Source organism: Engystomops pustulosus, chromosome 5 (genome assembly GCF_040894005.1).
Source record: "Engystomops pustulosus chromosome 5, aEngPut4.maternal, whole genome shotgun sequence".
Lineage (NCBI taxonomy): Eukaryota > Metazoa > Chordata > Amphibia > Anura > Leptodactylidae > Engystomops > Engystomops pustulosus.
The window spans coordinates 180,139,450-180,154,571 of record NC_092415.1 but is presented as its reverse complement, the minus strand read 5'-3'; the positions used below and the strand labels follow the sequence as shown (position 1 = coordinate 180,154,571).

At 43.0% G+C, this 15,122-nt stretch overlaps 1 protein-coding gene across 2 annotated transcripts in view; it reads left to right on the top strand.

Moving 5' to 3' along the window:
* Positions 1 to 15,122, top strand: part of LMBR1 (limb development membrane protein 1) — an 86,215-nt gene that overhangs the window by 24,848 nt on the left and 46,245 nt on the right. Inside the window, exon 5 of one of the 2 annotated variants that reach the window (XM_072153955.1) lies at positions 2,779 to 2,882. In XM_072153955.1, coding sequence (XP_072010056.1) covers positions 2,779 to 2,882 — 104 coding nt within the window. Of the gene's footprint in view, positions 1 to 2,778; positions 2,883 to 5,184; positions 5,207 to 15,122 lie in introns of those variants that run through there. The other variant, XM_072153956.1, reaches the window with a different exon arrangement.

Here is a 15,122-nt window from a genome sequence, read left to right as displayed (position 1 = left end):
AAGCTTCCATGTATTTCTCCATGGAAGAAAAGATCCTTCTAGTCCTGATAAACTCCCCTTAGGGAGATTAGTTTTAATGTGCGTAGGATGACCTGAAGTAGCGTACAGTAGGGTGTTTCCAGTAGTTGGCTTTCTGTATATGTCTGCGCACATATACAGAAAGCCAACCCCAGCTTATAGGTAGCCCCAGCGCACTGCCCCCAGCTTATAGGTAGCCCCAGCGCATTGCCCCCAGCACAGCGATGCAGCTCTGTGGGCTCTACTGCACAGAGCTGAGTTGCGCTACTGCTAAAGCCAGCAGAACAACTGCAGGGAGCGCCAGAAGGTGAGTAATTTTAATTTTTTTTATTTTTTTTTTTCTGGCTCACCCAGTTTCCTCCACTGGTTTGCACCCCTGGGCCGTCACCCACCATGCCCAGTTGAAGAAGCTGTCCTGTTTGGGACCACCAGGAGATTTTGTGTTCAAGTTGTAATTGATGCTTGAGGCCACATGACAAGTCATAGAAAAAAATAGACGTTTCTGTGGGGCTGCTGGTGTTGGCTTTTGTCTCAATAAATTTCTAGTGATGAGGAAATCACAATCGCTTGCTTTTACACTAATGTCCTACTCATTATATAATATTACTACAGTGTGATCTCTTACAGTTTTATATCTATTCTATCTGTTTCACCTAATAGCCAAATATCCCAAACTTCTTGTGTTTATTATTGAATAAGATCATTGAAGTGCACTGTGTGTGTGTATGTGTGTATATATATATATATATATTACATACATTTGCATTAAACTAAATGGGTTTTTCCATTCACTCAAACATTTTGCCCAATGTTCTTTGCACTGTTGTGCCTAATGTATCCAGTAGATGGCGATCACACATCATGAAAGTTTTTTCATTTGACCTTCACCCAAATAAAAGTGATCCTTGTGCGGAGGTTATAAGTGTTCTGTCATTTAGTATATTGTACATCAACATGTCAACATTGGCCACAAGCTTGTTGCAGTTTATGTATTCATGAAGTAGAGAGAAGAGGATGGGAAATCTATATACATTACTGTATATAAATGTAATAGGTGGGCAGATGACTTGTAAAGATCATGAACTATTCTTACAAGTCTACACCCAGGATTTTATGATGCCTTTCATTAAAGTGATAAACTTTTAGGTTTTTACTTTGGTATGATGTTTGCTTTGGGGCCCACAGCTGTTAGAAGCAAAAGTTGCCAATTTGACAAGTATTTTAAGCTTTGGAGAAACATGACATTTTAAAGGAAACCTACCATTTGATTTGATGCATTATGAAGCAAACATACCCTGAGAATGCTGTAGCAACACTGATGCAGGATCATATCTTGGTTAATCCCTGCGCTGAGTGGTTTTGCTGAAAAAACATATATGTGGTGGAACAAATTAAAACAGCAGGGATAAAGGTGGCTCCCCAAGAGTTGATTCTGCCCCTAAATAATTGGTCACTACATAGAAAAATAGGATCTAAAACAATAATACATTTCTCATGGGGGGAACAAAGTACGAACCTTGAATCTAAAGTGCAAAAAGTGCCTCAAAGCAAATAAGTGAACCGAGAGGAGAAGGGGGCAAAATACAAACACCAGAAAAGGGCGGCACCTCCATGGCTTGTGTCTTACATGGTTGTCTTTGTCATCACCCCTTGATATGTATTATTGCTTTAAATCCTATTTTTATATGTTGTAACTACTTTTTTTTTAGGTTTTTGTAATTCCAAGCCCACTCTATTACACTAATTTTATTAAAGAATACAGATAACAAAAAATTTTGTTATTTCGATCCCAGTAGCGGACATTCATCAGACACAGTTTGCAATGCAGTGTTAGTGAATGCTGCCACATATAGCAGCGTTTGGCGCTACAATAAGAATGGCAGCGTCTTCTGCAAGTAGCGGGAGCGCTCCCTTTTACTTTCTGCACCTCCACACCAGACTATTGCATTGTCCCTGCATGCCTCTTACCCCCTCAGCTCTGCATTTGGGGATGCTGATTACATCCAGGGTTGTGGAGTTGGTAAGCAATTTGCCTACTTTTGACTCCACCTCCAAGTGGTAAGTACCTGTCAGCTGTACTGTACTGCTCTCGGGGCCTCTCCTGCTCCTGGCGCAGCTCTGCTCCAGGTCCTGATGTCGCCGCATACATCCAACACAGGACACGGAGCAGAGCAGTACATGGAGGAGAGAGGAAGCGCGGAGGTGCGGTGCAGGGAGGAGAAGAGTAGGCAGTAAAATGCCACTTAAAGTGGAGCACAGTGACAGTGTTTGTTGTTCAGCCCTGGTCTAAATCCATAAACATTTCATAATTTTTTTTTATAATTTATTATATGTTTGTTTGTGGAGTCAATCGATCTACTATATGAGGACTTTGACTCATCAAATGCTCATCAACTCCACAGCCCTGATTCTATCAGCCCCCATGTCACAGTACAGGATCAGGTTGTCAGTGTGATAAATGAGGAGTAAAACTGCCTGTACAGGTGTCTATGATGCTTATACAGGCGTTAATGCTACATCTGGTAAGAACAGAATAATCTACGGTAATACCGGAGTCTAGCAACAGTTTTACCTTTCATCAGACCTGTTCAAATACATCTACCTGATCCCTTTTGTTCTACTGTTATTATCCAAATGCTACACTCATTTTGTTATACATTATAACCAGAGAATGAGATGCGTTCACAGCAGAGCTTTTCGTTTTCAACCCTTTTAAATCCAGCAAATATCTATAATTTTTTTTTTTTCTTTCAATTTCAGGTTTATGGAATCTTGTTTCACTTTTTTCCAACTTATGTCTCTTTGTTTTGATGCCGTTTGCATTTTTCTTCCTGGAGTCCGAAGGATTTGCTGGGCTCAAAAAGGTAACGTCTTGAAGATTAGATTTCTTCTATGATTCTTGTAGTTGTTTGTTTAAATTTTTTTTTAAGGTTTTTTTTTTTAAAAAAATGCATAGAAAATATTCTTGTTTTGACCCCTTGGATATGTTTCACATGTGGCAAAATGTTGTCCTGGGGGGGGGGGGGGGGGGCAAGTTTATTTATTTATTTTTTATTATTTTTATTTTTTTAAATTAAAGTTTTGTTCCTGACTTGTGTAACGTATAGAGGCTTATTTCTCTATATCGTGCCCCTCTGTAATGGGTTTTAGGGACTATTTGTAGGTTGCGTTCCAAGCCCCAGGACCCCAGCACTGTACAGCACCATAGCCTATTCATTGCTTATGTAAGTAATCCAGCTTGTACCTGCACATGGGCCTGGACTGCTGCACCAGACGTAGCTACATGTAATGCTAGCCTACATTTTCATCCTAAAGAGTTTGTCTGAAGGCTGAAAAAAACATGGCAGCTTTCTTCCAGTAACAGCGCTTCCCTTTCCATACCAAGCTGTCACCAGGAAAAAGATGGAGCTCGTTCTATCTCTTCCCGTACCACTCCTCGCAGCGCTCATCGCGCCGCCTCTTCAGCTCTACGTGTGCTTGGCCTGGAGCCTTTCCCCGGTGTAGCATGAGTTTGGGTGAAAGTAGCCCTAGGCGTATTATTCCTACAGTAGCCAGCAGGATAAAATTGTGTAGTCGTCTAGTCTGCTATTTCATTTTGTTTTCCACTGTATGTGGACATACACTCACCAGCTAAGTGTTTCTGAACATCTTTAGTGTGTATATGGGGAGCTTTCTTGGTGTACACGATGAACTGATTGAATTACAAAACCTGCAAATCCAGTCTTGTATGTACAGTAATAGCACTTTGTACCCCTGGTTTTAAAGGTATTGTCTCCAAGTATATAAACTGCCCCCTATCCTGATTGGCGAGGATCCCACTGCTGTGATCTCTACTGATCGCAAGAACTGGACCCCTAGCAATCCAGGGAGCGAGAATCCCGTTCTTACTAATGGGGTGAAGCAGCAGCCAAGGCGCGCACCTTGCTGCTCTATTCACTGTCCATTGGAGAGGTGGGAGATGGCCCAGCACTATGTGATTATTTCCGTCTATCCCAAAGAATTGAATGTAACCGCAGGATGCACGCTTGTCCTTCCACCTAACCCATCAGTGAGAATAGGACCCTGTTCTTTGGGGATCTGCAGTCCTGTTGGGGAGTTAACAGTGGTTGGACCCTCACCGACAGGCTTGTTATCCCCCATTAACAGGACAGAGACTGTTACATATTATATATGATCACATATTGCAGTGTATATATGCTATATACACTGGAATATGTGATCATGTATACTATGTATACACTGGAATATGTGATCATATACATTTTAGGCTACATTCATACAGCCATATGGGGGACATATATATATAATATATAATATATATATATATATATATATATATATATATATATATATAATATATATAATATATATATATATATATATTAGTGTACGGGAGCGGCGCGGTGCAGCACCGTACTGTTCCGTAGCCGGGGAAAAGATAGAACATGTCCTATCTCTCCCCGTAATGCGGTGCCGTGCACCATACATCGTTAAGGAGAGGGGCACTCACCCCTCCTCCTCTCTGGGGCGCCTCTGTGTGTCCCCCGTGCTACGTTACGGGGGGCACACTGTCGTGTAAATGCAATCTAAGCTTGTGGTTCTGGATATTAAATATTAATAGGTGTTATTTGTTCGCTTAGTTCATGTCACATTGTTATATTATTATTCTCCAGGATTCAGATCACTAATTCAGTCTCTGTGAAAAAACAAATTTATTGTGCTCCCAGTATATTAAACCAGTAAATTAGTGGTTTTCTGTACAATCCTTCATTGAGTCATCTTCCCCCTGACCTGCGCTGTAAGCATTAAACTTGTAAGTATCGTGCGCCTCTAATAACCTCCCGACTAATGGCCTTGATTATGAGGATTGGATTTGTGCCATACGACTGTACATAGCAAAACAGACCGAGACACATTCTCTGCTTAGTTTCTAATTAAACTCGGGTATTAATGTAAATGGACATTTAGGCCTTGAGGGGGTTGTCTGTGGGCTTTATATTTCTGAAGTGGATTTCTTTATAGCCTCTACCACCTTTTTATCCCCTTTACCTTTACAGTAACTATGAACGCTAGGAAGTGGTTGTAAAAGCCAGGAATTATATTGGAAGATGTGGTGAATATCAGGGACCTTTCAGACTCAGCGCAGTCTGGATATGTGCACTTTGTAAGGCCTTTTATGTCCGCATAGGTAAATCTCTGTTGTGTTTGAATTTAGGCTTTGATTTGGAACTAACTCATATTATGGATTTTTCTCTGGACTCTTCTGTTAACAAATCTTTAGCGTTCCCTTTATTTCTCTATCAGCTCCCAGTCTACCCCACATGTAAACACAGCATTGTGCATGACACTTTGTTAGGCTACATTCACACGACCGTATGATTTCTCCAGTCCTGTATTTACGGGCCATATGAGCCGTATATACGTGACGTTTTTCATCCGTATGCAGCACATATTTAACCTGTATTTTATACATGCCCATAGACTTTTAGGGCATACAGAACTGAAATACGGCAGAAAATAGGACATGCTGTATATTTTTATACGGCCAGTATACGGTACGTACACTCCAGTGTCAAAAACTGCAATATAAATGGTTGGACGTATTGTCCATTGAAATGAATGTGGCCGTATGTAACCCGTAAAAAAAAACGGTACGTATACGGCCGTTTTAATACGTCCGTGTGAATGTAGCCTTACCTCTCCAGACGCACCATTTATGTTTACCAGTGTGGTCAACTTTAAAGGGTAAAGCTGTTTTCCAGCAATTAACTGATATTGTTTCTGTAATAATAATTATAGCAAGTATAATAATTGTAAGTTTATATTGTAAGTTTATATGTTGAAGACTCCTGATACCCATCCATGCTGACTTGTGGGGGTGCAGTAAAAGGTAAGAGGGGGTGCAAACTCTTCAACTTGTGCATGGCTTGCCAAGCTGCTCCCGTGGATAGCAGAAGGAGGTTAGCGCACAAGTGTGTAGCATATTGGAGACGGCAGGTGAAAAAGTCGTCTTGGTCATGTAATTACAGAAGTGTGCGGTTCGCAGCAGCCTCTCCATTACAATTTGCAGAAGGGCCATCATGTTCAGATTCCTAATATTGAGAAAGTATAGGCACCCATGAAGGCGGGGGCCGTGTAGGATATGCAGTTCCATCTTGGGACATTTCTAGTTTCAAATGCAAGTACAGAATGGGTAGTTACGTTTTTCATTCTGGCCTAGTTTTTGTAAAAGTAATAATAACAAGGTGTAATTTGTCATACGGTTGTATTTACCTCAATCTAAGACCCCAAAGGAAATCTACCATCAAAATCCATCATGATAAATCGGGGACACTTGCTCCTAGATCCAGGCACTGTGACTGGTAATCTTATATTTGTTATCCATGGCCTCCTTCCTAAAATCAACTTTTAAAATTATGCTAATGAGTCTGAAGTTTTCTGGGGACATTATACCAGAGCCCCTCAGTGCTGCAGATTTACAGGCTGTAGCCGTGTTCACGGAGCACGCGCCCCTCCCACTACGTGATTAAACTTCGTGTGCTGCTGTAATATAATACATGGGCAGGGGGGGGGGGGGTAATGTAGTGCTGATGGAGCAGAGCGGGAGGGAGGGACAGTGTAACAGGCTGTGAAGCTCTGGTAACCCCCCAGGAGCCCTTCTGACTCATTTAAAAATAATAAAAGTTGATTTCAGAAGGAAGGAGGCCATGGATAACAAATATAGGAATATATTACCGAACTTGTAGCACAGTGTCGGTATACTATTGGACCAGCCTGGGATCTACCAGTTATTACTGTATATACTCGTGTATAAGCCGAGTTTTTCAGCACAAAAAAATGTGTTGAAAATCCTCAACTTGGCTTATACACGAGTCAATAGGCAGCCCAGTCCGCGCGGGTCCTCTTCAGTCTTCTATCTTGCTCTGTCTTCTGTCTTCCGCAGGGCGCCACCATGTTCTTCTCCGGCCGTCGCATAGTTACATATCAACAGCGGCCGCGTCGTACTATGCGCCTGCCGGGCGGGAAGAACATGGCGGCGCCCTGCGGAAGACGGAAGACAGAGCAAGATAAAGACAGAAGAGGACCAGCGCGGACATCGGGGCCACCGGAGGGTGAGTATATAAGTTTATTTTATTTTTTTGTTAGTGCAGGGCAGGCTGTATACCTAAGGGGGCAGGCTATATACTGGGGGGGGGGGGGGTCTGTGACCAATGCATTTCCCACCCTCGGCTTATGCTCGAGTCAATAGGTTTTCCTAGTTTGTGGTGGTAAAATTAGGGGTCTGTGCTTTTACTTGGGTCGGCTTATACTCGAGTATATACGGTATATTTTCTTCATTCTGGATCATATCTTGACTATTTCAGATAATTTGTGGATATTGTCTCTCATGTAGCTATCCATTATGTATATGAGATGATCACTGAATCTATTCTTTTTTGTACAGATGCATTGTGTAATAAATGTAATTTTAGTAGAGGTATGTGCTCAGCCTATTGTTATTAATAAATATAAGTACCTTAGATTATCACAGTCCCGGTGCTTGGATCCATGGATAAGTGTCCCTGGTTTATCATGATGGATTTTGAAGATAGATTTTCTTTCAAAACCTTAAATTAAAGATAATTGGCCATATTTACTAACCCGTCCTGCACGATCCCCGAAAGTGCATCGACGCTTCCGCGCTCAGGTCCGCCGGAGTTCCTTCTTCTTCCTGGTGTATGTAAGTGCATTGTCTTGCAACACAAATTGAATCTTAAATCCCGCGCTCAGTGAGAATCGGTTGCATCGTCCGACGGCCCACCCCCCGCCGATTTCTGTCGCATGAAAGCCAATGCAGCTGCGCCCCTATCCGATCGCGTGCAACACAATCCCTAGTTAAATACCTGTCACAGTGGCACAAATCCCAAAAATTTAGAAAATCCGACAAAAGTGCGATCCGCGGACCCTCAATAAATAAGCCTTAATGTTTTGGTTTTTTCCATGTTACTTAAAATAGTCATTGGGAAAAAAAACTAAGTTTATATAAAAACAAAATTTTGAGATCGGGTTGCCTTGGTCATTGAACAGCTTATACTCGAGTAATGAAAAAAAACAAACTCTGTACTCCCGACAGGTTCTTTTCTATACTGCGATGCTCCAACATCGGCTCAGTCTCGCCGCGCGGTCCGTCGCAGAGATCGTGACGTCAGCCGCTCGGCACACACAATGATGTCAGCGAGCGGCTGACTTCACGATCCCTGCAACGGACCGCGCGGGGACACAGAGCTGATGCCGGAGCATTGCGGTATAGTAGAGGACCTCCCGGGGGAGCGGGGGGACAGGGCGTTGGAAGGTGAGTACAGTGTTTTTTGTTTTTTTTTGTTTTTTCTCCCCACTAAAGGAATTGTACTACGAGCAGGGGCTGGGTAAGCTGTTTACTGGGAGGCTGTGACCAATGCATGTCCCACCCTCGGCTTATACACGAGTCAATAGGTTTCAGGGGTCTCGGCTTATACTCGAGTATATATGGTGCTTTATTCCCGTGACTGTGGTCACAGATAACAAGCCTGTGCTCTGTTCTCTGTGGCCCATGCCTCATGGTGCGTGCACCTAATTTATGGCAATGGGGCTGTGAGTTAGTCGCAGTGTGCTGGCTCAGGCCTCATTAATGCATGCTTTAAAATAGCTCTATTTAGGGGCTGAAACGTCGCACTTTTCTACCTTGGGTGAATAAAACACCTTTAATACTTCAAGGAGTGCTGCCTCGCCCTCTATTTTTTGGATTACCTGTACCTTCGGGTCGGTTTCGCTGCAGCTTGCACCGACACCTGGTTTCATTATCCAGTATACCGCTGTGCTGCTCTACCCCGTACATTTCCTTTACCTAAATCATATGTTTATTACTATAATGATTTTATTTGAGAGTGACCTATTTCTTTGTACCTAAACTTTGACCATATTTGGAGATTTACCCTCCAGAAGATCATGATCATATATAACCTGGGCATTGTACGGTCTGCCGGCCACATCCGGCCCTCTAGCTATTTCTGACCGGCCCATGTAAGATTGTTGAAAAATGAAAATATGTAGGACCTAATTGCATCATTATTTATTTAATTTACAATTTTCAATGTAGGGATACTATATATATTGAATACAGTATGTAGATATTGGGTAGAACTGAATTTAAGTATATCCGGTCCTCTCAAGCCATTCCAATTTCTCATGTGGCCCCATGGGGAAAATGAATTGCTCACCCCTGTCTTACACCACGGCCTCCATCCCCTGCCGCTGCGGTAAGGTGCCTCCATCCTGTGTGTCATTTAAGTTTTTTTTTTTTTTTTTCCCTTTTTAATACCGCACATCATACCACGACTTGTTATATAAAATTGAACATGAGCGACAGAAACATCCTGACCAATTACCCAAATGATCCAGACATTCCCCAAAATGTTCAGCGGGATTAAGAGGTTAACGTCTAAAACTTCAAACGAGCCGGGGACTGATAATAAAAGCAAATAGGATAAAAAAATTGGAAGGTAACTTCCTCGCTTAATTAATTGGGTGGGCCAGGTGGAAATCGAAGGGGTCGGCGCTCCGGGTTTGCAAGGTCTATAAAGCTGAGTAACATGACAGCGCAATGGAGAAGAAAGCAAGATATTTTTTCTTTAATATGCTTCTATCCTGTGTCACAGTTTGAAATTGTCCTGGTTTTTGTCCCTTTTGGCAAACTTACATAAAAGTGACCCAGTACTGTATTTTATGGCCAGACCAGCCTTTATTTTCCAGCGCTTTTAATTCGTGTCAGGCCTCCGCTTTTAAAGAGTCGTAGCATTGGGTTTCGGAGCTTACAGCCTGTTTCTCTCAATTGACTTGCAATGAATTCTTTCATTATTTATTTTTTTTTTTTTTTGCCACTGATCATCCATAAATTGTTGGAAATGAGTGATTAAGGAAGTGCTGCTTAATGTTAACAACACCGTGCAGGTTCCCTCTATGACTTTTTGTGGGTGAGAGGAAATCATGTACTGCCCTAACAATAAGGAAGACCCCCGCTGGGGACCTTTCAGGAAAATTTGTCTTGCATACTGGTTTGATCATTGTGTTTTTCTTATATATATTTTTTTTTCTTTTTACAGCTGCTGTTATAAACCAGTCGCTCAGTGAGGTAGAGATATAGGGGGATTACAGAGACTGATAATTAAAATTGTTAATATCTGTTATCGGTTATTAATAATTGTTACTAATTTTTAGTCAAGCTTTCACAAACATATTGCGGTTACATCTTTAGAATAGGGGCTTGATAAGGGAAGTTCTACTTTAAAGGAAACCTACCATGAGGAATCTACTATCTGAAGTAGATGTGATGGTAGATTCCTACTGTCTCTGCCCTAATCTGTAATGTAATAATCCTGCAACCTAACTTGTTAAAAACTTTATTTTAGTGTAATATGTAAATTACCTTCAGAGGCTACTGTGGCATTGAGTAGCCTTTGCTCGCAGTGCCCGGCCCGGCTAGTACCATGACCCAGTAGGGCAACGACCTTGAGAAAGGCTAGGAATCAGTCCAGAACCACATGGGAAGACCTGGTCAAGTGACCTGGGGCCTTAGTCTTGGTCTTAGTGTTAGGTTTCATGCACTTGAGCATGTGCAGAAATGAGCCACAAACGGGGTAGATTACAGTGCACTTTGGTCTGGTGGACATGGTGGGGGGTGGACGGGAGGATAGTGAACACACCTCACCCCTCCATTGTTCACAGGAGCTGAGCTGGGGTGTTGCAGTATGGGTAGGAATAGCCACACCAGGTTCGGTCACAGTGCGGGGACGTATGACCGTGCGTAAGAGACCTATATGGGGGGCCATGTACACGAGGACTTGGTAACATACTACACCGTGGTGAATTAAATTCCTGCAGGGCAAGTAAAGTCCCCATGCCCACGCCAACATGTCTATATCCATTCACTAGTGACAATCTACGTGGTCCGATGAGTCCAAAGTGAAACTTTTTATTTCAACTTCACCAACTATGTTTTGGAGGAAGAAGAAGGAGGAGTAGAACCAGGGGAGGATTAAGCCTGCCATGGGTTGTATAAATATTATAGCCCCTACATGAATGGAAGTCGCTTCCTACATATGGACTAGCATCGAGCTTGTTAAGGAATGAAGGATGTGCCCCTTCTGCCTGTTTTCAATCTCAGGTTTCAGGACCTTTGGAAAAACTTGAAAGTTCCTGAAATGGTTCTTGTGTACATGTGTATTGAGAGGAGGAACATCTGTATAAGGATTTCAAGGGTCAAAGTCCTTCTCTGTATGAATTTGGTGGGTGGTCATGGGCCCCAGAGAAGACCTGGGCCCCGGGCTACCGCCCAAACCACCTATTTTACGATCCACTACTGAGTACCACCCCAAGAACGCCTCCCTACCGTGCATCATGAGGGTGGAAACGTCATACTTTGGGGGTTCCTTTCTGCAAAGGGAGCAGGACCACTGCCCCAGGGAGGACGGATGGGACCATTTATCGAATGATTTTGACCAACACCCTCTTTCCTTCAGCATTTCAAGGGTGTGGAGTGACCTTTCTCCAACATACAATGTGATTTTATGGATCTTTCTATTTTAGATTCTGTGTTTAGGTTCTCACAGTTGAAGTGTAAAGACCATGTTTCCCCTGAAGATAAAACCGTTTGTTTATATTAATTTTTGCTCCTAAAGAGGCACTAGGTCTTATTTTTAGGGGATGTCTTCCATGAACAAGAATTCACATTTATTTTTGAACAATAGAATGAACTTTTATTAATATACTGTATCCGTGTCATCGCATACATCAGCGTAACCCTCAGCATTCCTTCAAAAGATTCCTGTGACTCTATTACCAAGTACAAAAATCTGTTACATTTAACGATCCCGGTATGAACAAAAAGCAACATTTTTTTTTTTTTTTTTAAATTTAAAGGGCACTTACCACCACAAATCTACCTATAAAGGTAGATTGGGTGGTAGGTGCATCAATGGGACTTGAGGATAGCCCTTTTAAGGGCTAATCCTCACGTCCCCTCACTTTTTCGGTAACTTGTATTCCACATATATTTAAATTTACTTATGCGGCTACCGGGGCGTGGAGTAGCCGCATATGAGATTACATGAGGCGGCTACTCCACGCCCCGGTACCCACTTTACCCCTCCTACTCACCCATCTTCGGCGCGCAGCTCCGCGTAGCTGCGCGCCCTCGTCCGGCGACCCTGCCGTCTGCGCATGCGCAGAAGAGCAGGCCCGCGCCTGCGCGGTCACTGCTCCGAAACAGGCGCGGGCCTGCTCTTCTGCGCATGCGCAGACGGCAGGGTCGCCGGACGAGGGCGTGCAGCTACGCGGAGCTGCGCGCCTAAGATGGGTGAGTAGGAGGGGTAAAGTGGGTACCGGGGCGTGGAGTAGCCGCCTCGTGTAACCTCAGATGCGGCTACTCCACGCCCCGGTAGCCGCATAAGTAAATTTAAATATATGTGGAATAAAAGTTACCAAAAAAGTAAGGGGACGTGAGGATTAGCCCTTAAAAGGGCTATCCTCACGTCCCATTGATGCACCTACCACCCAATCTACCTTTTATAGGTAGATTTGTGGTGGTAGGTTTCCTTTAAAGACCAACTTATATCTTTAACTTTTCAAACTCTGACTTTCATGCAGAATTTTTTGTAACTCCATTTCTATTAGAATCATTGGCCCCTATCTCTCATGTTTAGCAATGACTATACTCACACATGGGAGTTATAATCACATATAAATACACTCGTGTGCACACACAGCATATACATATACAGTGCCCTATGCAACATATGCACTCATATACAGTGTATACAGACACCATATACACATCACAGATACTGCATATATACATCACAGTATATGTTATATATATACCTTATGCTGGACAATGTGCAGTACAATATAGATATAATAGTGCACATCCTCCATTCTTTATTGTGTCAGGTAAGGTGACGGGGCCCCCTGACACTGCGGGCCCCATAGCAGCTGCTATGGCTGCTACCAATGTAGTTACGCCCCTCCTCTTGCAGTATCTAAATGATCTACTAATATATGGTGTGGGGGGAGCTGTAGCAATGACTACCACTAGGTTTAATTTTCGAGGGGGCCTTGAGAAAAAAAAATCTATTACTTATTTTCAGGGAAACTGGGTAAGATAAAAATTCCTGGCCTCTCCATTCTCTGTATCACATACTCATTACCCCACTGTACATCGGGAGCTTCTCTCTGGCTATATAACCTGATGTGAACAAGGCCTTACACGTCCGGCACACTTGCAGAAATGAAACAATTAGTTTTGTGTTCTCTATGTGTCATTCATTCTCTATGACCTGGGATTTTTGAGAAATGTTTACAAGCCATACATTATTTTCCTGTCCTCGTTCCATAAGATTTGTTTAATCAGTGACATCAAAGGCAATAGGGTTTTTGTTCCTTCGTATTTTTGACGTGAACCAACATTACAGGAGTCAGAAATAAGGTCATTTTTCAGGTACAGACCTGGCATCATTAAACAATCACCCTCACTTACACATTTTATTAGTTTTCACATTGCGCTTCTGAGAATTCGGAGGCCCTTTCTACAGTGAGGCGGGTCACCGGGCAATTAGTTTTTAATAGTTGGAAGCCATCACAGACAGCAGTTATTATAGACAATTTTTATTGCAATTTCTAACATGAGGGCAGCTTCAGACAATTCTTTTAACTCCAGCTGTTAATGAAGCTTACATTCCTGCAGAAGGACTGCAGCCAGTTCTATCACATCCTTCTGAAAGCAATTTCCTTGGACTTGATAGCTGACAGATAGGAAGTCTTCTTTTCTTAATAGTAGCGAGAGGAGAGAACCCTGTTTTATATTGATGAGGCCAGAGAATTGATGCGTATGGAGGTGATTCTTCCCCACCGGATGAAGGATTATACAAATCATGTTGTTCTTGGGCCCCATCCACACGACCATCAGGGGACGTATGGCCGTACATACATCCCCCATAGACGGCAATGGCCGCTCAGAGCGATATGGTAACACACGTACAAGGGGAAAAAATAGGACATGTCCGATCTTTCCCCTTGTTATGGGCCGTGCGTAATGCATTTTAATGGAGAGGGGAGGGGTGACCCCTCCTCCTCTCCATTGCGCTGGTAGTGTGCGCATACGTTCGTGTGTATGAAGCCTTAGAATAGCTACGATGCTGAAAAGCAAGTTGAAGGGTTAAACATTACAACATTGGGGTACACGGCAGCGTATAGATGAATGAAACGCAATATATGGTACTCTATTAATCTATTGATTAAACCAGTTTTCTTCAATCTGCCAGTGATCTTGGATAAATCAATACGTTAATTTGAACCTCTCATACACGTCTCTAGGACTTCTCCCAAGTTGCACCAATTCTCTGGAATGACCAGACTAATACCCAACCCCATAAGTTTCAAACGTGCATCACACTCGCTAACTGCATGAAATTTCAACTCTCCCTTTACTAATCCATCCGATGTCCTTCTCTGTCTGTTATCCGGCAAACACCAGATACCAAACTCCAGGCTTCTCCGCAGTCACTTTAACCTTGCGTCACCCCTTTACCATCATAGACTGTAAGCTCTTGTGTCACCCCCTCATCCTTATAGACTGTAAGATCTTGTGTCACCCCCTCATCCTTATAGACTGTAAGATCTTGTCACCCCCTCATCCTCATGGACTGTAAGCTCTTGTGTCACCCCCTCATCCTCATAGACTGTAAGATCTTGTGTCACCCCCCCTCATCCTCATAGACTGTAAGCTCTTGTGTCACCCCCTCATCCTCATAGACTGTAAGATCTTGTGTCACCCCCCCTCATCCTCATAGACTGTAAGCTCTTGTGTCATCCCCTCATCCTCATAGACTGTAAGCTCTTGTGTCACCCCCTCATCCTCATAGACTGTAAGCTCTTGTGTCACCACTCATCCTCATAGACTGTAAGGTCTTGTGTCACCCACTCATCCTCATAGACTGTAAGGTCTTGTGTCACCCCCTCATCCTCATAGACTGTAAGATCTTGTGTCACCCCCTCATCCTCATGGACTGTAAGCTCTTGTGTCACCCCCTCAT